Below are 23,217 nucleotides of genomic sequence, written 5' to 3' on the forward strand. Positions count from 1 at the left end.
TATTCCAGCATGTGTGTGCATATGTATGTGTGTAGCTAGAATGTTCCTGCCTGGCCCACAGTCAGGACAAATCTTTGTCACCCGCCAGTCCCACAGCCGCTCAGACCCAGCCAAGTAAACACAGAGACTTATATTGCTTACAAACTGTATGGCTGTGGCAGGCTTCTTGCTAACTGTCCTTATAACTTAAATTAGTCCATTTCCATAAATCTATACCTTGCCACATGGCTCGTACAGGCATCTTCACATGCTTCTTGTCATGGCGGCAGCTGGCAGTGTCTCCTCCCACCTTCCTGTTCTCTCAGTTCTCCTCTGTTAGTCCCGCCTATACTTCCTGCCTGACCACTGGCCAATCAGTGTTTTATTTATTGACCAATCAGAGCATTTGACATACAGACCATCCTACAGCATATGTGCTTGTGTATATGTACATATGGATGCACACACACACACACATTCATGGGTGTGCATTCACAGGGGTGTGTGAGCATATGTGGGGGAGTGCATACTCTGTGGACGTGTGTGGGTGTGCATGGTGGTAAAGCCACTTGCTGAGGAGCCTGATGACTTGAGTTCAGTTCCTGCGACCCATATCACAGAAGGAGAGAACCAACACCCACAAGTTGTTCACTGACCTCTACATAGGGAGCTGGAGAGATGGCCTAGTGGTTAAGAGCACTGGCTGCTCTTCCAGAAGACCTGGGTTCAATTCCCCAGCACCCACATGGCAGCTCACAACTATCTGTAACTCCAGTTCCAGGGGATCTGACACCCTCATACCAATGCACATAAAATAAAATATTTAAAAAATTAAAAAATAAGGTGGAGGGCAATATAGGGAGAAACTCAATGTTCTTCTCTGGCCTCTGCAGGTATATACATATGTGCACATACACGCACACACACACAAAAGAAAAACCAAGACCATTTTGAGAACACAAGTTAGAAGGACATGCTCTAACAGACATTAAAACTTACCATGATGGAGAAAGCCCTGGAGGCCTCCACACTACACAAAGAACTATAGTCAACTAAGGAACGCTGAAAGCTGGAGAAATAGTCTTCCCTCAGGGAAGAGCACACCAGTTGATTGTCCAATACCAAATAGTCAGCCCTGAAAACATAAATACAAGTAACATTATAGGGGCTGAGCAGATTGTATTTTAGGTATTTAGAAATACTTATGTGTATACATATATGTATGTAACAACAATTGATGAAAAAGAGAAGCCATTGATTTGAAAGAAAGCAAGGAAGGGTATAGAGGAGGGCTTGGAAGGAGGGGAAGGAAGGGAGAAATGATGTAATCATATTATAATCTCGAAAAATAAAAGAAATAACTTAAAAAAAAATCTTCTCACGAGACCTCCATGCCCAGAAGTACCGGTGCAGTATCAGATAAATTACATGGGCCCCAAACCTGGACCTCTCCATGACAGGGGGCCTGTGCTTGGAGCTTTTCATTTCTGATAGGCTGACCAGCCAGTGAGCTTTTGAGATCTGCCTCTAGGATTGCAGATACTCATGGCCATACCCAGCTTTTATGTGTGTACTGGGGATTTTCTCCTTCAACTGTAATTTAAATTGATGAAAATTAGTTTAATCTTAAATTAGTTCCTAATATAAGTCACACTTCATCTTCCTAACAAAACCCCAACTTGATTACCATGAGTAATTTATCCCACTTACATTTTTCCAGACTCAGACAATCACATGTGTGATGCTCTCAGCAACTGTCCATCCGACACAGGTCACATGAGCCTCATAAAGAGAGCTCTGTCTGCACTTCTTTACTGAGTGTCTGGGGACAACATGAAGGCCCAAGTAGATGCCTCACACATCATGGGTTTGCTCTCTTGGCTTAGGAGCTTGGCTCTTACAGTGAGCCTGGTCTTCATCCTCAAGAGGACAATATTTCATCTCCCGAGGCTGAGCTCTGCAAACACAATTCAAGGAAATGGCCTTGCCGATAGCCAACAGGGACTGGCATTCTTGTTTCTTGTGGTGATATATTGTGTTCCCTAATAAATTTGCCTGAAGATCAGAGAACAGAACGAGCCACTAGATTAAACATAGATGCCAAGCAGTGGTGGCACACACTTTTAATCCTAGCACTCAGGAGGCAGAAATCCATCTGGATCTCTGTGAGTTCAAGGCTATCCTGGACTACATGAGATTGACTCAGTCTAGGAGAGAAACAGAGCCAGGCAGTGGTGGCACACGCCTTTAATCCCAATACTTGGGAGTCACACGCCTTTAATGCCAGCATTAGGAAAGTTGAGACAGGAAATTATATGGGTGGGCAAAGAAAGGTATATAAGGTGTGAGGAGACAGAAACTAAAGTCTTTCAGCTGAGGTAAGTTTTTTAGGCTGAGGAGTCCTAGAGGTAAGAGGTGGCTTGTTCCTTTATCTCTCTGATCTTTCAGCATTTACACCATTATCAGGCTTTGGGTTTTTGTTTTTTGTTTTTTTTAATTAAAAAGGCCATTTAGCAATTCGTGTCACAGTTTCTGGCAATTAATTAATTAATTAACTAACTAATGAAACTAGGCTCAAGGCCATAGTGAATGCTCCCCCCGTCAGGCTACCTCCTCAGCCCACATATTCTTGGCCAAACATTTTACCAGCGAACATTCTGAGATGCCCCACCATGTTCATGAAGTGGCCTGTTTCCATTTGCCATCTCATCTACTGATGGCCCGGTAGGAAGGTTCAGATGTGAAGCCCCTACATCTGCCTGAGCAGTGTGAACTGACGCCTACCTCTAGTGATCCGTTTGCCCTGTGGTCCATTTGATTTGATGATAATAGGACCATGCCAGCTTTCCCTTGGTCACGTCGGGACAGTTTATCTTCCCACCGGAAGCTTTAATCCACTTTAACTTACTATGTCGCTGGCACAGATGTCTTCCTCTCTCCCTCTCACGTCCTTTGTTCCATCTGGCTGACAATCGATTGCATCCCTGTCTCCTTACTGTTTGTTCTATCTGTTCCCTCCTTATTATTTTTCACCATATTTTGAGTATTTTAACTATACCCCTTAACGTCTTCTCTCTCCTCATCAAGGATATGCAGTGTCTGTGGTTTCAAAGATGGTACAATGTAACCTTTAACACATCAGAGGTCATTAACAGGCCCCACTTAACGTTACTCTGCCTTGGAACAGCTGTGGCCTGAGGGTGCCTTTCCCAGTCCGTATGCTTTTATTGAGTTTTAATTTGTAGATTCTCCTCACTAGTCCTTTAGCTATAGTGTTCCTTTTGGTCGTTGTCCACTTGGATTTATGCTCTAGCTTCTCCCTTCTTTCCTTCTTGAATCTCTGACCTTACATTCCCTGTCAACTTGAAGTTGGCCCACATTCTTTTTTTTTTTTTTCAAGACAGGGTTTCTCTGTGTAGCTTTGGAGCCTGTCCTGGAACTCACTCTGTAGCCCAGGCTGGCCTCGAACTCACAGACATCTGCCTGGCTCTGCCTCCCAAGTGCTGGGGCTAAAGGCGTGCGCCACCGCCACCCGGCTGGCACACCTTCTTTAGGTCTGGGTCTGTACTCAGGTGCAGCATGTTACTGCTTGTGTGAACTGCCCTCACTTAGCGTCAGTGCAGCATCCGAGTCTCGGGCTTTCTGCTGACACTGCTGTCTTCTGGTGTGCGGGAAGAGCTCCCCTTGTTCTCCAGCTTCCATGGTTTCCACGAGGCGTCCACTGTGGCGCCTGAGCCTCTCGTGATGGCTTCCTGCAGCTGGCTGCTACTTTCGCAGAGCTGGTTCAGTGTGGCTTGAGTTTTGTTTGTCCAGCTAGTTAGTCCCTGAGGTTACTGATGTACAGCTCCACGCCCTTCATCGATCCTGCAAGGCTCTCCCACGGCCCATCCCTTTCCTTCTCTCTGCTGCTGGTGCTGATTCTCTCTCTCACCTTTATCTGATCCCTCCATCTTGTCCTCCCTGTTCCCAGTTCCAGACGGTTTCTCCATCTTGTCCCCTGTTCCCCATCCCAGGTGGTTTCTCCATCTTGTCTCCCTGTTCCCCATCCCAGGTGGTTTCTCCATCTTGTCCCCTGTTCCCCATCCCAGGCAGTTTCTCCATCTTGTCTCCCTGTTCCCCATCCCAGGCGGTTTCTTAACTGGCCTTCCTATTGGTTTCCATCCACTGCTTTTCTGTAATTGCATCAAATCCATTCTGAAATCTTATTACTTTGTTATATGTATTTGATTCCTTGTTCTATTTTGCTTTTGGAAATACCATCAAGATTTTTTTTATCACAACCATTTTCTCCCAGTTTTTTTATGGTAATAGAATACACATCTTCAATTTTAGGTATAAACAGTTTGGTGGTATTGAAGTGCTTTTAATTGCTGTGTTGACCATTACCATCTGTCATGCTCTTCCATGGCTTGGGTCCCATGACCCTGACTAGGGAGAAGGTACTGAAGCAAGGACAGATACACAGACACACGTACAGGGAGTTGGGGTCATGTGGCTTGGGTTATCTGATGGAGAAGCTGCAGCGCTCTGGAAGCTCAGCATGTCTATTATATACAGTTGAAAGGGGAGCTGCGGTTAGTGTATACAGCCGGACAGGAGGCAGGCTTAGTTAATCTTAGTTAAGGAGGTAGGAGCAGTCTCTGTGGGGGAGCTGTCTTCAGGCTGTAAATATCTAGGGGGAGAAAACTATGATGGACCTTTTCTGCACACATGGTCAACACTGGTGCTCAGACCCAAGGAAGGCTTTGCTACTCCCATGGGTCCGAGGCCTCAGGGTCCTAGACATGGCTGTGCCCATTCAGCAACACACATTCACTCAGGACACTGTTAATATAGCCACCATCCATCCAAACAACACTTTGTATCTTCCAAAACTGAGACGCTATACTGATGAAGTCACAGCTCCCCGCTGCCCCCTTCTTCAGCCCTGAAAACTACCGATCTTCCTTCCACCTCTGAGTTTAATGATCTGGGAGCTTTGTAGAAATGGAGTCGTGCAGTATTTGTCTTTTTATTTCACGCATCAGGATGCCATTAAGTTTCATCTACATTATCACATTATCCTTTTAATAATGCCCCATTCTTTGTATGTGCTGTGTCGTCTTGTTGATACATTTGTTCATCAGGAGACACTTGGGTTGCTCCAGTGTTTAGATACAAACGATGCCATACCATGCTAGTCCAGATCACCTCAGAATGAGGCCCGTGTATGACCGTGAACCGTTGCCTAACACCCTAGGAGGTCAGAGTTAGAGACAGTCCAGCTGACTGCTGTAACAAAATGCCTTACACTGTGCTACTTGGAAGCAACGGGAATTAATGAACAGTCCTGGACGCTGAGAAGTCCAAGGCACTAGAATCCGTAACTGGTGAAGCCCGCCTTCTTGTTCATAGATGGGAGTCCTGCTGTGTTCTCACACGGCAGAAGGCACTCTGGGTTTCTTTCATAAGGGCATTGACTCCATTCATGAGATCTCTACCCTCATAGCTACACCCTCAACTTAAACATTTTAACACATGGCAGGTAGTGTTAGCCAAGTCTCAGAGGTGAGAAAACCAGAACGCAGAGAGGCAGGTTAAACGGTCTCAGATGGCATAACTAGTGAGTTGCAGAGTCGGGGCCAGAGCCTCCCTGACCACCTGAAAGCCCAAACACACACTCTCCAACTTGGCCGTCACAGCCTTTCCAAGCCATGCTGGCCCCTGGGCCTCCTGTTTACTGTTACACATTTGGCTCAGTTCAAGAATGCTGACCCACCTCTCCAGAACCCTGGCTAGAGTATGCCTGGGTAGCAACCCAAGTCAGTGGTATATCAATAAGTCAGAGACTGGCCCCGAGTACACCACCTGCATCAGAGGATAGAACAGGACCACATGGCCCCATTTCAGGGGACAGAGGCTGTCAGCCAACCTGGGATGCCCTGCCTGAGCTGGATCGCTCTTAAAGGATGGGGGGTGGGGGGGTGGGGCAACGGAGATGCCACTGGGCTGACCAGCTTCTAAGGTACCCAGTCTGCACCCATCCTGGCTTTCTGCCCCACAGGTGAACAACAACGGGATCATCTCCTTCCTGAAGGAGGTCTCTCAGTTCACCCCCGTGGCCTTCCCCATCGCCAAAGACCGCTGTGTGGTGGCAGCCTTCTGGGCGGATGTGGACAACCGGCGTGCAGGTGACGTCTACTACCGTGAGGCCACTGATCCAGCCATGCTGCAGAGAGCCACAGAGGACATCAGACGGTACTTTCCCGAGCTCCCGGACTTCTCTGCTACCTGGGTTTTTGTGGCCACCTGGTACCGAGTGACCTTCTTTGGAGGCAGCTCCTCTTCCCCCGTGAGTCCAGGTGGCTGTGTGGCCTGGGAGGGTGGCTCTGTGTGGCCTGGGAGGGAGGCTGTGTGGTTGGGACCCTGCCAAGGTAGGCCAGCTATAGGTGGTCTACACCCCCCAAAAAAAGAACTCTGGGCTTAAGATTATGTCACTTCTTAAATCACAGGGCCAGGGTGGAGGCGGCCAGAGCCTCACCCCTTCCAGGCCCAACACAGCACTTCTCATGTGGGAGCTGCACAGGATCCATGGTGCTAGGAGAAGTTCTGTGGGGATGGCTCGGTTCTCTAACATTTCCGGGATGGGGCAGCGTGGCGGAGGGTCTGCTCTAGGTGGGATATTTTTTTGTTTATTTGGTTCTTGTAGGTTTGTTTTGCTAGAAGGAGAGAAACAGAGAGAGACAGAGAGAGACAGAGACAGAGAGAGGTGTACACACCTGTGTCTTCAAGTATGCATACCTATGTATATAGAGGCCAGAGGGAGACATTGGATGTCCTGTTCTGTGTCACTTTCTTCCTTATATCATCTGGACAGGAGCGAACAGCAAACTTTGAGCGAGGCTAGCAGCCAACAAAACTCAAGCAATCCTCCTGTCTCCACCACCCCAGCACTGGAATCACAGGCTTATGTGCAGCCATGTCCCAATGTGTACTAGGGCTGGGTGTGCATCTCTACACTTGTGCAGCAAGCATGCGTGCAGCTGAACCACCTGCACAACCCTTGATGGTGTTTTTTGGAGTAAGGCACCATGAAACCCAGGCTGGCTTCCAACTCACTAGGTAGCTGTGGATGACCCTCAATTCCCGCTCCTCTCCCTCTCCGCCTCCAGAGTGCTGGGTCTACAGATCGTGCCACCATACCTGGCTGCTCTGTTCCACTCCCTGATAGTGGTAATCAACTAGATGGAGTGGCTGAGCCCTTTGTGAGTCTTTGGCGAGTGTGGTTGGCCGATGCTGCCCACCCAGACAGGTACTTTCCAGCACTTACTATACATAGGCCTGTTCTGGATACTAAGCCATATAGAAAGAGGCCCTGAGATGCAAGTGGCCTGTCAAAGCTGTTTATTCATACAATAAGGGCTTTTGTGAGGGCACCTTCTGGGTGTCAGGCAGTGTCCCAAGTACTGGGTGACAACCCTGGAGAGAACCAACAAGACAAGCCCACACTGTGGGGCTTCCACAGGTCCCTAACAAAGGCAGCAGGCATTGGGGTATGCTCAGAAGTACAGTCTATTCAGGCGGCACCTGTTGGGGAGGTTCTGTGTGTCATGTTGCCACCCACTCAAAGCATCATCATTTGTCTGTTGACTGTCTCTCCTGCCAAATTTTATATACGAATGATTCCCATTCAGCTTTTCATTGCTGACAATGATTGAAACAAGCTTGGACCGTGAGAGGGGCCCACGTACTACCAGTGCCTGATGCATGGCCATTCAAAATCCTGCTGTGACACACATCCCCAGAGCAGTCTGCCCTCTCAGAGTACCCTACAGGTGTCCATTTGGAGGTGCCTGTTTCCTGCACCCCCAGATAAGTCTCTGTCCTCTTCCATCTTTGCTAACACTACAGGCAAAACAAGGAATGCTTTTTGGTTTTTGGGTTTTTTTTTTTTTGGTGTTTTTTGTTTTTGTTTGTTTGTTTGTTTTGGTGCCTGCCCTGGAGCTCACTCTGCAGATCAGTCTGGCCTTGAACTCACAGAAATCCTCCTGGCTCTGCCTCCTGAGTGCTGGGATTAAAGGTGTGCGCCACCACCACCTGGCCAAGAAATGCTTTTTTAAAACTTAGATATCTCTGGCTTCTACAGATGTTGAATTTTTTTCTCTAGTGTTATTGATATGGCATTATGTGCTAATGTACTTATTCATGCCTTCTGCCAAATTTTCTTAATACTTATGGCCCTTTTTTTATTGTTCTAAGTTCTCCTGTATATGAAGGGTATCAGCAGTCTTATCGCCATATGTTATAAATGCATTTTTTTTTTTTTTGCTACTGTCTGCCAATCATTTTGATATCACAACACTTTTCCCACTCAGAGACTTTCGTCTATAAGTATATTGATCTCTCCTTTGGTCTTTGCTATTACTAAACATCACAGAAGTCCTTCTCTGAGATGCAATGCATACTGCCCAATGTCTTCTTCTAGGACTTCCATGATGTTTAAAACCATACTTGACTTGGGATTTGTTCTCATGTGTGGGGTGAAGCAGGGCAGGATGCTAGCTGTGCCCTTTTTCAGTTTCCCATGCGTCCCAAGATTATTTTTTCACCCCAATCTGAAATGCTTTTTTTGAGGTTCACGGCTCGGGGATGGTCGTGGAGTTAACGTCTATGAAAACCATAAAACCTAAGATGAGAAGCTGCTTTTCCTCTTTGTTTTTGTTCTTACCACACAGATTTTGTGGGTTTGGTTGAGGAGCCTGAGCCCCTTGGGGCTGGGGCCAGCGTCTGCTCCAGGTGTTCTGGCCTTGTCCCTTCACAGCGGGGTAGGCTGTAGAGACAGACAAAGCCACCGTGGTCCTACCTTGCTTGGCTGTCCATTGGAAGGAGACAGGGCCTTTGACGTGGGACAGGGGGTGCAGCCAGTCACAGCTAACCCCGCCTCCTGGCAGGTCAACACATTCCAAACAGTGCTCATCACCGACGGCCGGTTCTCCTTCACCATCTTCAACTATGAGTCCATCCTGTGGACCACGGGTACACACGCCAGCAGTGGAGGTGACGCTGACGGCCTGGGAGGCATCGCAGCCCAGGTAGGCCAGGCCAGAATCGGGGCCCAGTGTTCAGGGCCCTGCCCCTCCTGCCAAGGTGCTGTGGGGAGGAGGGGTAGGCAGACCTTCACTGTGGCAGCTATCGGCTCCCTTCCAGGCCTATGCAGAGATCAGTCTGTGGCAGCCACAGTGACTCTGTGTCCCTCAGGCCTCTCGGTGCCCAGAACCACAAAATAGCCTCTGGTGCCTTTGTCCTTTCCTCCCTGATAAGGATCTCTGTCCCCAGTGTGTCAGGAAGGCTGTGCCTGTCCCTAAACCATGCTCTTCCACTCACCTCTGGACCCCAAATTTCTCCTGGGGCGGCACTTCTCTTGGGCCTTCGGTGAGGCCTAGAGGCTGAGTGGGTGGGTGCTGGAAGCTAGGGAGGAGTCCGGCACCCCGCTTGACTGGAGGGACTGCTGAAGTCAACACCCCCCCCACCCCGACATCTACAGTGTCCTCTGCTTATGTGGCCATCTCTCCACCATCCTTGACTTGGCCATCCTGAGAGAGAACTCAGTGACTGTAAGGAGACCCGCCTCCCTCTCTTCTCCCCTCCCCCCCCCCCCCCCCCGCTCCCAGGCAGGTTTCAACGCAGGTGATGGGCACCGTTACTTCAACATCCCTGGGTCACGCACAGCAGACATGGCTGAGGTGGAGACCACCACCAACGTGGGCGTGCCCGGGCGCTGGGCGTTCAGAATCGATGATGCCCAGGTGCGCGTGGGGGGCTGCGGCCATACAAGTAAGAGGCTCAGGGAGGGGAGGGCTGAGGAACAACCCTGTGGCAGTGAGGGGGGGGGCTCGGGGGGCTGGACCCTATCCCCCACCTCCCTACCTCCCGCCCACCCTCCCTGCCCCACAGCCCATCCTGTCCCATGCCTCAGGTGACCTGGGTCTGCCGGGGAGAGGAGCAGAGCAGGGGTGAGGGGCGGGGGCACAGGGACCTCCATAGGCCTGATGGTAGTGACAAGCCAGAGCATAGTATGGCCCTTCTGGTCTAACAGTGCAAGCAGTCAGATGGCCCTGGTGCACACACTCGGGAACCCCAGCTCTACCACCATGTGGCCTCTAGAAGGTACCGCACCCAGAAACGCCCTGCACACCATGCAGAGGTGTCATAAGCGCTGACTGACTGACTGACCTGCCGATCAGTAGAGAACCCCATCACAAACCCTCCTAAAGCTGAGCTGAAGACAGGCCACTGCTAGGACCCACCCCACAAACTTGTTGATCGTGTGGCTGAGGCCGCAGGACAGGGTGCACTGAGTCCCCTGAAGAGAACTCCGCTGGGTGACCACACAGAGCACCAGCAGGTCAGGGAGACCACCTGGTGAAGGGCGGAGGAGGACAAGTGTACTCAGGACATGTGAGGCTGGGGAGGGAGAAGCTGGCACACACTTGATGTGCCAGGTACATACATAGCAGGCCAGCCTGGGAAACCAAAGCCGAACCCCATGACATCCTGGCTCCAGAGCAGCAAGTGGAACACTTCAGAGGGCAGAACCCAGGCTGGAGAGATGGCTCAGCGGTTGAGAGCACTGGCTGCTCTTCCAGAGGACCCGGGTTCAATTCCCAGCACCCACACGGCAGCTCACAACTGTCTGTAACTCCAAGATCTGACACAGACACACATGCAGGCAAAACACCAATGCACATAAAATAAAAATTAAAATTAAATTAAATTTAAAAAGCAGGCAGAACGCCAGGGCAGCCCCAGCCCTGTTCCTGGCCAGCAGTCAGCTCTGACACTAGGACTCTGGACAGTGGCATCTGAAGTGGTCCTGTGGGTATTGCTTGAGGTGGGGGCTGGGAAGTCAGGTCCCTTGCCAAAGGCAGAGTGTTAAGTTCTGGTTGAGGAGCAAGGGACACGTGTGGACAAACCATGCTTTTCAAGCTGCTACAGCTCAGCTGGAGGGGGACTCTCAGAAGAGCTTCCCATTTGTGGAGCACCACCCCCAGTTCCATGTGATAAGAAGGCACAGGAAACAGCTGCAGAGATGCCTTGGTGCCGCGGTGCCTCTAGGAGCCAGGGATACAGCTTTCCTGCTAGCCCAGGGGCAGTTGTGGGGTGTTATATAGACATGAGCTTGCTCAAAAGGGAGGACAGATGGTGCCTGAGAGGCAGCACCTCATGCCTCGAAGTCTAACTCCTAAGCAAGCCCAGCTCTTCTTGCAGCCATGGCTGCAAGGGGCAGCCACGTTTCAAGTAGACCAGGTGGGCACAGTGCTGCTAGATGATCCCAGTTGACAGAAAGGTAAGCTCCCTGATCAGAAGACACCCACAGTCTGAAGGGTGTGGTGATCACTGGTCCTCCCTAGAGTCCTCCTAGTAACAGTCGATTGGAGACCTTGAGACTTTCTGATCACCTGCCAATTTGTGATTAACCTCTTATTTCAGGAGCCCAGCCTGACCTTATAGAACTGGGTTTGGGGGTTGCTGAGGTCTCAGGGGAACCCCAGGAGGCCTTCCTAAGAGGCCATGCCGTGGTACACACTGGCTGTGACAAGTGATGCCAGCTTCTCGTTTTACATGTGAGGAAACCAGGAGGGTAGCTGGGCAGCCCCAGAAGTGCCCATGGCAGAGGTGGGAAGGATTAGAGAGCTAAAAGAAGGAGCTATGGGCATAGGTGATTCCAGGGATGTCTGCCTCCACAGGAAGCCAGAGTCAGAACCTAGGACGCCAATGATCAGCAATAGACCCTGGCAAGAGACCTGCCAGGCAAAGTGGGCTCCAGCTCGAAGACCCAGAAACTGAACACAAAGCTGCTCTGTCACCAATGTCATAGCCACTAAACTGACCCTTTGGTGGAGGGGAGGGAGACATTGCCATTGCAGGTGGCTCTCCTGCCCACATTCTAGATGCAGTGGCATGAGGCCTGGGCTCCTTCCTGTGTCCACAGCCTCTGTGTGCCTGGTCCTGCGTCCGTGCCTCAATGGCGGCAAGTGTATTGACGACTGCGTCACGGGCAATCCCTCCTACACCTGCTCCTGCCTCGCTGGCTTCACGGGCCGGAGATGCCACCTGGGTGAGTCACTGGCACCCGGGTGGGGACAAGGTGCCCACTGATTTCCTGTACCCAGTCACTCCCCCACCCACTGGTCATATACCAGGCAAAGGGGAAATACTGCAGGGCTGACAGTGGCCGTGAGGTCCAAGGTCTCTGTCCTCGCGATACAGAAACTGATGGAGGTCAAACGCTATGGTTATGTGGCAGTGAGCGCTGCTGCTGCTGCTGAGGCTCCTGCCACTCTTAAGACCTGTCAGGGTTCAGGACTTAGTCTGTCCTCCACCCCTACCCAGAGCCCTGGCACTTCCTTCACAGTTTCCTCTACTGAGGCCCCAGCCTGCCCCATGTTTCAGATGTGAACGAGTGTGCTTCCCACCCTTGCCAAAATGGTGGGACCTGCACCCATGGCGTCAACAGCTTCAGCTGCCAGTGCCCAGCCGGCTTCAAGGGACTCACCTGTGAGTCAGGTAGGAACTCACCAACCTCGCGAGCCGCCAAGCACAAGACCCATGGCCAGGGAACAGTGAGACGGAGGCCTGCAGGAGGTCTTGGCACCAATGGGGGCAGCCTAGAGAGCCCTGTCGCGAGAGGGTGCAGGAGGAGCCCGGGGTCACGGGGAGGCCTGTCCAATGGTGTGGGCAGGAGCAAACATGGGTGAGCGTAGCTGACACGGACTCCCTGGCCCTGGCACGAGAGCAGGGATGGAGCTTTGGAATAGATGAGAGCCCAGGTCCTTCACTGGGCCAGGGCCAGAGTCAGGAGTCTTCTGGGGGTGAGAAAGTGGAGGATTTCTGGGGTAAGGTGGGACAGCTTTGAGATGGGGAGGGGCAAGGCACGTGCTCACAGAGCACAGGCTTTCTACCACACAACCCCCTGGCCCCCGAACCAACGGCTCCTTCCCAGGCTCTCACCGTCTGGGAAGGTGCAGGGTGGGGTCCTGCTGCTTCTCCAGTGTGGCTTCCAGACCACTGGAGCCCTGTCTTCACAGTGCAGCTCAGCTGAGGCATTCCCCAATAGATTCGGCCTCCAGTTTTCGGCCGTTCCTCTGGTACCTCCTCAGGGCCTCCTCCTTACCCTGCACGGTCCCTGCAAGCAGACCCTTCCGTTCCAGCCTCCAGTCTCACCAAGTGGTCCAGTCCAAGGCAGCCCTTGAATGTCAAACACTGTGACCACCACACCGACCCAGCTCAGCCAAACAGTATCCCTTCACCCCCATAGAGTTCGGAGTAGTTAGTGTAGGCATCATTATAAAAAATTACACTAGAGTTGCAATGGGGTTTCATAAACCCTTTCTACTTGTGACCCCTTTTGCTAAGGAAATTTTCATGCAATCCCTGAAGTGTAGGTACATAAAATCACTATATAAATCAAACATTTACTGATGATAAATCATAAGGAAATTTATCTTAAAACTATCTGATATACACATAATTTTTTACCACTTATTAAAGATGAAAGCAGCCAGGAGTGGCGGCGAATGCCCTTAAACCCAGCACTTAGGAGGCAGAGGCAGGCAGAGCTTTATAAGCTTGAGGTTAGCCTGGCCTGCATAATGAGTTCCAGGCGAGCCAAGGCTACATTGTGAGACCATTTTTCAAAAACAAATGAGAGGGGAGAAAAGTGTGAAATCAAATTTGTATACTAACAAGGTATATGTGGTTGTTTATTTTTACATAAAGAATTAAATTATGGCTGAGTATTTGATACTGCAGGACCCAGGGCATCTTCAATACTTCAGAATGGATGAATATTTTGATTTTATAATCATCAGTGATAAGAACAGTGTTTCACATAAATGTAGAGTACAAAATGGCAGAAGCATGTTTAATGACATCAGAAATTGCTGAAATCAATCCTGATCCCAAGCCAAAATTCATGGCATTTTGGAGATGGCTCAGCAAAGCGCTCGCCACTCAAGCATAAGAACCTGAAATCGATTCTACAAAACCCAGGTGTGGTAACGGGTACTCAGAACCACCCAGGGACAGGTAAGAGGGTGTCTGGGGCTTACTGGCCAGCTATCCTATCTTACCTATCCAGAGCTCTGCGAGTTCAAGGCCAGCTCGCTCTACATAGTGAGTTCCAGGACAGCCAGGGCTCTCTAGACAGATCCTGACTCAACAACAACAAAGAGTAAAGTTTTCTCTAATATCATACAATTCAAAGATAACACTGACTTGATACTTTCACGCCGGGGAAGGACAGGAGGGAAGCAGCGAAAGCCTTTGTTTTCATGAGACGTTATATTTGCATCAGAGAAGAAAACATCCTATGTATGAGGAGAAAACTGTTGTGAAGTGTTTCGGGCAGTGTGCACTGGTCTTGTCCGGCCCGCTGGCACATGCAGAGCGAAGTGTGCACGTTGTGTCCAGAACCAAGGCGGCAGTGAAGCTCTAAGTCCACACAGTGCACACCGCCAAAACACCCCAGGTTCATGATGTATTCCATTTTGAATTTTTACTTATGCATTCAGAAGGATTTTACTGTTGCAAATTTTTCACAATATCTGATTTCAGTTATGCAACCACATATGGGATTTGCAATTCACGTACAGTTTAAGAAGCTAGGATTTAGATTGGCTGTGTTCAAATAGCTTCCATATCAATACCTCAGTCTAGAAAAACAATCCTATCAACATTCATGGTCACAAGAAGCTAAGTGTTTAATTTCAGTGCGCGCGCGCGCGCACACACACACACACACACACACACACACACACAAAGAAACAAGTTTGTGAAAGAAATGAAAAGGAAATTGATTTGAAGTGTGTATGGGATTTCCATTAGGTAGGAGGGCTTTGCAGTGAACCCTTGGCTGTCCATTGTGGACAAGGCCACATCCCAAACCAGAGCCTGGATGGTCGGAACACATCCCAGGCTAAAGAGCTTTACCCCAGGCAGAGGTTAGGTCCTACTTGCTCTCCATGCATCAGCAGAGCTAGATGTGGCAGACTGTGGAGACCCAGACGGCCTACTGCTCTGTCCACCTGCCAAGGCCCAGGGAGACCCTAAGGGTTGCTGCTGTGCTCTCCAGGGAGGACTCGGCCTATGAGGTCTGAGAGTGGCCACGGGGGACAGGGGCAGAGTTGGGCAACAGCTGCTCCTTAGCCACTGAGACAGACTGGAAGCCCCCGGTTCCAGAAGCCCTCTTTGGATGTATGGCAGAAGTTGGTCCCATTCTGCCTGACATCCTATCCAGCACACATGCCCTTCCTCCATTCCAGGTTTGCTGAACTAGAACCAATTCATACAGAGCTTTGGGTACCCTTGAAACTGCCCAAGCCAGACCTCCTCCCAGCTTGTCACCCTCCAGAGACAACCAGGATCCCCTCCCATTGAGCCTAGATCTGTCAAGGATAAGGCTCAGTGCATGTCCTCAGCCCACTACAGTCAGGACTCCAATATCCTGTCTACTCCACTTTGCTTGTAGCCCAGTCTCCATGTGACAACAAAGTGTGTCAAAATGGCGGCCAGTGCCAGGCAGAGGGCAGCTCTGCAACATGTGTGTGCCAGGCTGGGTACACTGGGGCCACCTGTGAGACAGGTGAGTAACCTACACACACGATGGGGGGGGGGCGCCTATGGGTGGCAGGCAGTGCTTGGGAGGGCTCCCCTCTGGCCAGATTCAGGCTGGTCACAGTCTGGCTTAAGCTAATCCCCCATCTTTACGGCCCCCAGATGTGGATGAATGCAGCTCTGACCCATGCCTGAATGGAGGATCCTGTGTTGACCTGGTTGGAAACTACAGCTGTATTTGTGCGGAGCCCTTCGAGGGACCTCGATGTGAGACAGGTAGCTGCCACATGGTCCTCTACAGTGACTATAACTTGTGCAGTGGCTATCACTTCAGCCATGCCCCTTTCCTCACCCCCCACCACACTCCCACCCCCCACTCCACCACCACCACCACCACCACCACCACCACCACCCACCCCCACCCCCACCCCCACAGCCGCTTTCCCATTTACTTCCTAGCCCTTCCAGAGCCACCAGCTGGAGAGAACAGCTGGGCTGGGCAGGCCTTCTCTTTTCTAGGCATTGATTTCCATCTGTAACATCAGGGACAGGTGACAACCTTCTCAAGTCTGTTTTGTTTTGTTTTTTTCAACTCAAAGAATTCTAGGCTTTTTACTCATAAATAAAAGTAACCCATTTTTTAAAACATAAGTCAGCAGAAGAAAAGAATGTTTCACACCTAGAGAAGAGCTACAATAGATGCTCGCTGGGAGCCATGCAAGCTGGAAAGGGAAAACCATCAGTCTAGTGGTACAGACCACATAGAACTACATCCCAGAGCCAAGGGGAAATAAAGACCTGCTCGAACAAGCATCCAGCAACACACCTTTCTCATGAAAGGTGTTAAAGGAGCCGGGTGGTGGTGGCATACACTTTTAATCCCAGCCAGATCTCTGAGTAAGAGGCTAGCCTGGTCTATAGAGTGAGTTCCAGGACAGTCATGGCTACACAGAGAAACCCTGTCTTGAAAAACAAAACAAAAACAAAAAAACAAAAGAAAAAAGTGTTAAAGGAAATTCTTTAGACAGAGGAAAATGATCTAAGACGAAAATATAGAGCTATACAGAAGAACAAAATGTGAGAAATGTCCAATGTGTGGGCCAAAGTTCTGAATCTCTTTTAAAATATTTCAAACAAAATAATTTTTATTTTTAAATTAAAGCAATTTGTCATAGGGATTATAACATATGGGGGAATGTATGGCACTAATGTAAACTTGTTGTCAGACAAATGTTTTTCTGAAGAGTCAAATGGTGTCTGTCACAACTACCAAGTCCCTCCATTGTGACATGAAAGTAGCAACCACACGGTTCAGAGCTGAGTGCAGGCAGTGAGTGTGTCCATGTTGCTAGTTTTTAAAAGAACTGTGGCATACATGTACCCCTCCTTACATACACACACACACACACACACACACACACACACACACACACACACACACACACACAAAATAAACTGAAATCAAGAAACTCCAATGAGTTATGAATGTTTGCCATCCCCCAAGTTGGGCATCTAATCCAAGCATTTTAAAACAATGCCATTTGTAACAGCTCCCCTGAATGCTGAAAAGATTGGATACAAATCTAACAAAATATATATGCAATTTTACAAAAAGTGATTAGAGAACCAAAGAGCTAAGTAAATGGACAGAAATACATGTTCATGAAGGAGAAGACTCAACATAGTAACTATATCTCTTATTCCCAAACTGATTCATAGACTTAATGTAATTTCAAGCAGAATCCCAGTGGGATGTTTTTGTACATATAGACTAGCTGGTTCTATATCAATATGGGAAAAGAAAAGGAACTTGAATGTCCAAATAATTTTGAAAAAGAATAATTGCTGTGGAATCACACTACTGTATATTAAGACTTACTATAAAGTTATAGTGATGTAGAATATGTATTATTGGCAAGGAGATACCACACTCAAATCAATGGGACAGAGAGAGAATCTATAATTACATCCTGGGTACCAAGTGAGGTCCTGGCACATCCAAGACAAGTACCCCACCACTAAGCTCTACCCATAGTCCTCATTTTTTTCTGAGTTGGAGTTTTGTTGTATTACCCAGGCTAGTCTTGAACTTGACATCCTCCTACCTCAGATTCCCAAGTACCTAGGACTGTAGGCATACACCATCTTTTTTTTTTTTTTTTTTTTTTTTTTTTTTTTTTTTTTTTTTTTTTTTGAGACAGGGTTTCTCTGTGTAGCTTTGTGCCTTTCCTGGGACTCACTCTGTAGACCAGGCTGGCCTCGAACTCACAGAGATCCGCCTGGCTCTGCCTCCCGAGTGCTGGGATTAAAGGTGTGTACCACCACTGCCCGGCAGCATACACAGTCTCGCTGGACATCTCCATAAAGGCAATTCAGGAGAAAGGATACTCTATCTACCAAATTGGGACAATTCAATATCCTCATTTAAAAAAAAAAAAAACCTCAAACCTTACAAAAATTAATGGATCTTGAACCTACATGGAAAATGCAAAACTAATATTTTTAGAAAAAAAAAAAAGAAACAGAAAGTAATCTTTGTGATCTGGTCTTCAACAAAGTGCTCCTAGATAAGACAGCAAAAAATATTAGCCACACAAAAATAAAGAGAAAATTAGATTCTTTGCCCAAATTTAAAAGTTTTGCTCTGTTAAAGGCATAGTTAGAAGATGGACAAGACAAGTTCCAGACTGGGAGGTGGTGGTGAAACTCATGTCTGGCAAAGGACTTGATATATGATGGATTCTCCAAACTCAAAGCAGGAAAATCCAGTTAAGACCAACTGAAAAATAGGCAAGACACTTAGACATCTAGGCACAACACATATTTGGAGGTACGTGAGCAGATGAATATTCCTGACATTACCTTCAGCCACTAGTGAGATATCACCACAAACTTAGTACAGTAGCACAACAATACCAACCTGGTGTGGGCAGTGGTCTCCTGTGCCAACACGTTCGAGCTTCTTCCCTGTCTCTTCTATCAGGCTCAGTGTAACTGGATTTATGTTGAGGTCTTTTGATCCACTTGGACATGAGTTTTGCAGAGCACATTTTTTATTTCCAAATAGTCATGAAGTGTCATTACGACTGGCCATATTGTGGGCCATAACATAAGGCCCAGTGACTCAAAGCCACAGCAGCTAAACTAGTAATCATTGGAAAGTCTTCACTATTTACCAACAGGAATGTCTGGTCAGTGATGTATGGAAGCTCTGGGTGGTCTTTCGGTGTTGATTTTTGTGTCCCGAGAAAGGAGCCTGGGCCAGGCTGGCTCGCAGAAGACAGGCATCTTATTTGAATGCCCCTTGGCACTGAGAACAGCTGTGGGAACTCACAGAGGGGCAGCGTCTCCTCCATATCCATCAGCCATGCCTGCTCTTGCCCCGGAATTTTCGTCTCTCTCAAGTGGCTGCTATTAACCACTGACTTTCTTGCAGGAAGCTACCTGGTGCCTTCCCCCTGCCTCTCCAACCCCTGCCAGAATGGGGGCACCTGTGTGGATGCGGATCCAGGATACGTGTGCGAATGCCCTGAAGGCTTCATGGGCTTGGACTGCAGAGAGAGTACGTCGGGACTACTGGGGCTATGACCCAGGGCTGGGGCAAGAGAAGAGGGGCGAGCTGCCTATAGCAGCAGAGTTGAGGAGGGTCCCCCTTGGGTTGTACATGCAGGAAACCCCACGAGACAAAATGTTTGAGAGTGTGTGTGTGTGTGTGTGTGTGTGTGTGTGTGTGTGTGTGTGTGTTTGGCAGTTTTGTGGGAGGGTGGCCAGGATTGGCCGAGGTTAAGAGAGAGAAGCTTTTGCCCATGGAAGCCTCTCCCCTATCCCCACACAGGAATCCCCAATGACTGTGAGTGCCGGAATGGAGGCAGATGCCTGGGTGCCAACACCACCCTCTGCCAGTGTCCTCCAGGCTTCTTTGGGCTCCTTTGTGAATTTGGTAGGTTTCCTGCCTGGTCCCTGGATATCATTACCAGGGTCACTGGGTCTTGGGGGGGTACGGGGACACCTTCATCAAGAAGACAGGGTCCCCAGGAAGATGAGTGGGCACTAAAGGAGCTTCTTCCTTCACAGAAGTCACAGCCACGCCCTGCAACATGAACACACAGTGTCCAGACGGAGGCTACTGCATGGAGTACGGCGGGAGCTACCTATGCGTCTGCCACACCGATCACAACATCAGCCACTGTGAGTGGCTAGGGACAGGCCACCAGGGATCCTGGACAGTGGTCTAGCAGGAGGAGGTGCAGGTGATGCCGCAGAGCCAGGGTTCATGGAAGAGCCTGCAGCTGTGGGAGGCTCTGACAAACTCCACTTGCCATTGTTACAGGGGTCTCCTTCACTCCCTGAGGGAAAACATTTGGACAAAGATAAAGCACCATAAGCTATCTTCCCTCGGGCCTTAGTGCATACACGATTTTGTGTGACTGATGCATTTACTACCTAGTGTGAAGGCACTGATCAGTTAACTGGTGTGTAATTATACAGATGATGATCTGGCAGTACCACAGGTCAAAGCTACCTTGTTGGAGAGGAAGCTTGAATGTTGCTAAAATCAAAGAGTAGGAGAAACGCTGGGGGGTGAGGCGTTAGACCAAGGTGAGCAATCCAAGATGCAAGCAGAGTGTATTTTAAGTGGCTTTGGTTTCAGCCAGAAGGGATGTCCAGGTGACCCTGGCAGGCAGGTGCTCCGGGACAGCATTTCCCCTCTGCCCCCCCAGCTCTGCCATCACCCTGCGACTCCGACCCTTGCTTTAATGGAGGTTCCTGCGATGCCCACGACGACTCCTACACGTGCGAGTGCCCACGTGGATTCCACGGCAGGCACTGCGAGAAAGGTGACGTGGAACAGAGAGGGAAATGGGGCGAGGGATGGGGCGGGGTGAGCTCTGGAGCGCAGCTGGGGGCGGGGCGCGGCGGAGGCAGGGGCGGGAAGGGGCGGGGCCGGGCGGGGAGGGGCGGGGCGTGCACCTCCCCGGTCTCCGCCGTCAGCACCACGGAGAGCTCCTAGCCCGCGAGCCCACGGCTGTCTGTGCACTTTCTCTGTTTCATCAGATAATTTTTCTCTCCAGAGCTCTTCTTAGGCTCTTTGTGCCGCACATCTAGGGCAGCAAGTGCCTCGCCATTTCTGACGGTTATTTTCGTCACTTTTGTCACTGGTTTTCATGCCTCAAGAGGCTTCTTTTTTTCCTCAGTATTTTTCCAAATAGATTTTAGAATGATTATATTGAACTTAAATTTTTTTCATTCCGATTTTGTTAGATTTAGTTTAACATAGAGAATGCAGGCATTTTACAGCATTTAGCTACTTAGAATTTAAGTATTCTTCCATGGCGCATTCCAGGGGTTACCGTCTCCACCAGTACCCCCCAGGATTATCCCTTTCATGCAATAGCACACACTCTCACAAACCAAGCATCTCAGGCATACCCTTGACTGAAGGTCTTTGTAAGCTGACTCAGGACTCTGGGCACCCCACAGCCTGACTGTTCAGGATAGCCAAGACCACAGTGGATTTATGAGGAGCCTCCCCCACATCGCTTCTCTGGCTATGTATCACATGCCCCAGAGCAGGTTTCTGATAGAGGTGTCTGAGACTCTCACAGCATCCTCTGTTCCTGAAGCAGCATAGAGAGCTGCTAAAGAGAAGATCTTCTGCGTGGTTATCCCTGAAATCCCATACAGGGCCCTTCCAGAACCTGCTCCGAGGGGTCTTGAAGGAGACCCGTGCATTTGCTAAGATGGCATAGGAATGATAAGCCTGGCCTGGAGAGGGTGTGGTCTCTGGGAAGGACAGCCTGTAGAGCTATGAAGCTATCTATCTGTAGCTGGGAGGTCTAGAGCAGATTCTGGAAGGGCACTGTGTGTGTCTGTTGGGGCTCAAGTCTCCATCCAGGAGAGAACTGGCAGGTTCAAGGGCCTATATCCTGTGAGCCCCACTCACCCTTTGCTTATGCCTGGCTCATCTAGCTCCTGCTGTGTTGGGCCTCGGGGCACAGCAGAGAAGCAGGCTTGACTTCAGGCCCATCCAGTACCAAGGGACTGAAAGGGCAGAGCATGGTCACAAGGATTCTGCAGCACTAGGAAGGTGGCCCATGTTCACCATCTCTCTCTGTCTTTGCACACAGCTCGGCCGCACCTCTGCAGCTCCGGGCCCTGCCGGAACGGGGGCACGTGCAAAGAGACAGGCAATGAGTACCACTGCACCTGCCCTTATCGCTTCACTGGGAGACACTGTGAGATTGGTGCGGCCCCAGGGCAGGGGTGGGTGGTGACGGACATGCTCTGAGCTAGGGCTGAGCCAGCCAGATTCTAGCTGGCCAAGCCCTAACCACCATGCACTTGCCTCTCAGGAACACCTTCGTGAAGGCCTTGTTTCTGGGATGGCGGGCACATGGAGAGGTTGGTGTCTATGACACGTGACTCTGATGGTGTCTTCTGCTTCCAGGAAAGCCAGACTCCTGTGCCTCTGGCCCCTGTCACAATGGTGGCACTTGCTTTCACTACATTGGCAAATACAAGTGTGACTGTCCTCCGGGCTTCTCTGGGCGGCACTGCGAGATAGGTATGGTGGGGGCAGGCAGGGATGCTCTCCTGAGCACATGTGAAAACTGGATCAAGAGGCAGAGCTGGGCTGGCAGGCGTGAGAGGTGGGCTGAGTACAACACGGAGGACCTCAAGAGAAACACGGTGAAAGGGGTCTTCTGTGTTCTTGCAGCCCCCTCGCCCTGCTTCCGGAGCCCATGTCTGAATGGGGGTACCTGTGAGGATCTAGGAGCAGATTTCTTCTGCCACTGCCAGCCAGGGTATACAGGACACCGGTGTCAGGCAGGTGAGAGCCAGGTGGGTGGGCTGGCGGCATGGCACCTTTTCTGGATCCCCTAGGAGCTGGGCAGGGTAGGGATAGGGTCCTAGTTATTTTTCTGCTGCTGTAACAAAGCACCAAGACCAAGGCAACTTATAGAAGAGTTTACTGGGGGCTTACAGTTCCCAGGGTGCTATGACCATGACCGTCATGGTAGTGAGCAGGGCAGCAGGCAGACATGGTGCTGGAGCAGTAGCTGAGAGCTCACATCCTGATATACAAGCGTGAGGCAGAAAGAGAAAGCTAGCTGGGAATGGCATTGGCTTTTGAAACCTCAAAGCCTGCCTCCAGTGACACAAACTCCATAATCCTAATCCTAATCCTCCCCAAACAGTTCCACCAACTGGGGACCAAGTATTCAAATATATGAGTCAGTGGGGGACATTCTCTTTCAAACCACTGTGGGAAAGGGAAAATCAGTGTTTGAGGTGCCACCCCCAGAAGCCAATGTAAGTGGAGTTTTCCTGTCCTGATCCTGTCCCCTCGAGCAGGTGGTGTAGAAGCCAGGCCCCTCTGGTCACGTGGAAGGACAGATTAGACTAAGTGGGCGCCCTGACGCGCAGGAACTGCTGGTGTTCTCTTGCAGAGGTGGACTGTGGTCGCCCTGAGGAGGTGAAGCATGCTACCCTGCGCTTCAATGGCACTCACATGGGCTCAGTGGCCCTGTACACATGTGACCGTGGCTTCAGTCTGAGCGCCCTCAGCCATGTTCGGATCTGCCAGCCACAAGGTGTCTGGAGCCAGCCTCCCCAGTGCATTGGTGATTCTGTGGGCCCTCA

At 50.0% G+C, this 23,217-nt stretch overlaps 1 protein-coding gene across 3 annotated transcripts in view; it reads left to right on the plus strand.

Moving 5' to 3' along the window:
• Positions 1 to 23,217, plus strand: part of Sned1 (sushi, nidogen and EGF like domains 1) — a 66,700-nt gene that overhangs the window by 11,811 nt on the left and 31,672 nt on the right. For 2 of the 3 annotated variants that reach the window (XR_005092636.1, XM_028890623.2), the window contains exons 2-16: positions 6,023 to 6,310; positions 8,910 to 9,050; positions 9,630 to 9,792; positions 11,951 to 12,076; positions 12,412 to 12,525; positions 15,488 to 15,601; positions 15,736 to 15,849; positions 19,010 to 19,135; positions 19,409 to 19,513; positions 19,648 to 19,761; positions 20,295 to 20,411; positions 21,702 to 21,818; positions 22,022 to 22,138; positions 22,292 to 22,405; positions 23,025 to 23,198. Coding sequence is in view for 2 of the 3 variants with exons in the window: in XM_028890623.2 (XP_028746456.1) it covers positions 6,023 to 6,310; positions 8,910 to 9,050; positions 9,630 to 9,792; positions 11,951 to 12,076; positions 12,412 to 12,525; positions 15,488 to 15,601; positions 15,736 to 15,849; positions 19,010 to 19,135; positions 19,409 to 19,513; positions 19,648 to 19,761; positions 20,295 to 20,411; positions 21,702 to 21,818; positions 22,022 to 22,138; positions 22,292 to 22,405; positions 23,025 to 23,198 (2,044 nt within the window). In the remaining variant the exon portion in view is untranslated. Of the gene's footprint in view, positions 1 to 6,022; positions 6,311 to 8,909; positions 9,051 to 9,629; positions 9,793 to 11,950; positions 12,077 to 12,411; positions 12,526 to 15,487; positions 15,602 to 15,735; positions 15,850 to 19,009; positions 19,136 to 19,408; positions 19,514 to 19,647; positions 19,762 to 20,294; positions 20,412 to 21,701; positions 21,819 to 22,021; positions 22,139 to 22,291; positions 22,406 to 23,024; positions 23,199 to 23,217 lie in introns of those variants that run through there. The other variant, XM_037210138.1, reaches the window with a different exon arrangement.

Source organism: Peromyscus leucopus, chromosome 13 (genome assembly GCF_004664715.2).
Source record: "Peromyscus leucopus breed LL Stock chromosome 13, UCI_PerLeu_2.1, whole genome shotgun sequence".
Classification (NCBI taxonomy): Eukaryota; Metazoa; Chordata; class Mammalia; order Rodentia; family Cricetidae; genus Peromyscus; species Peromyscus leucopus.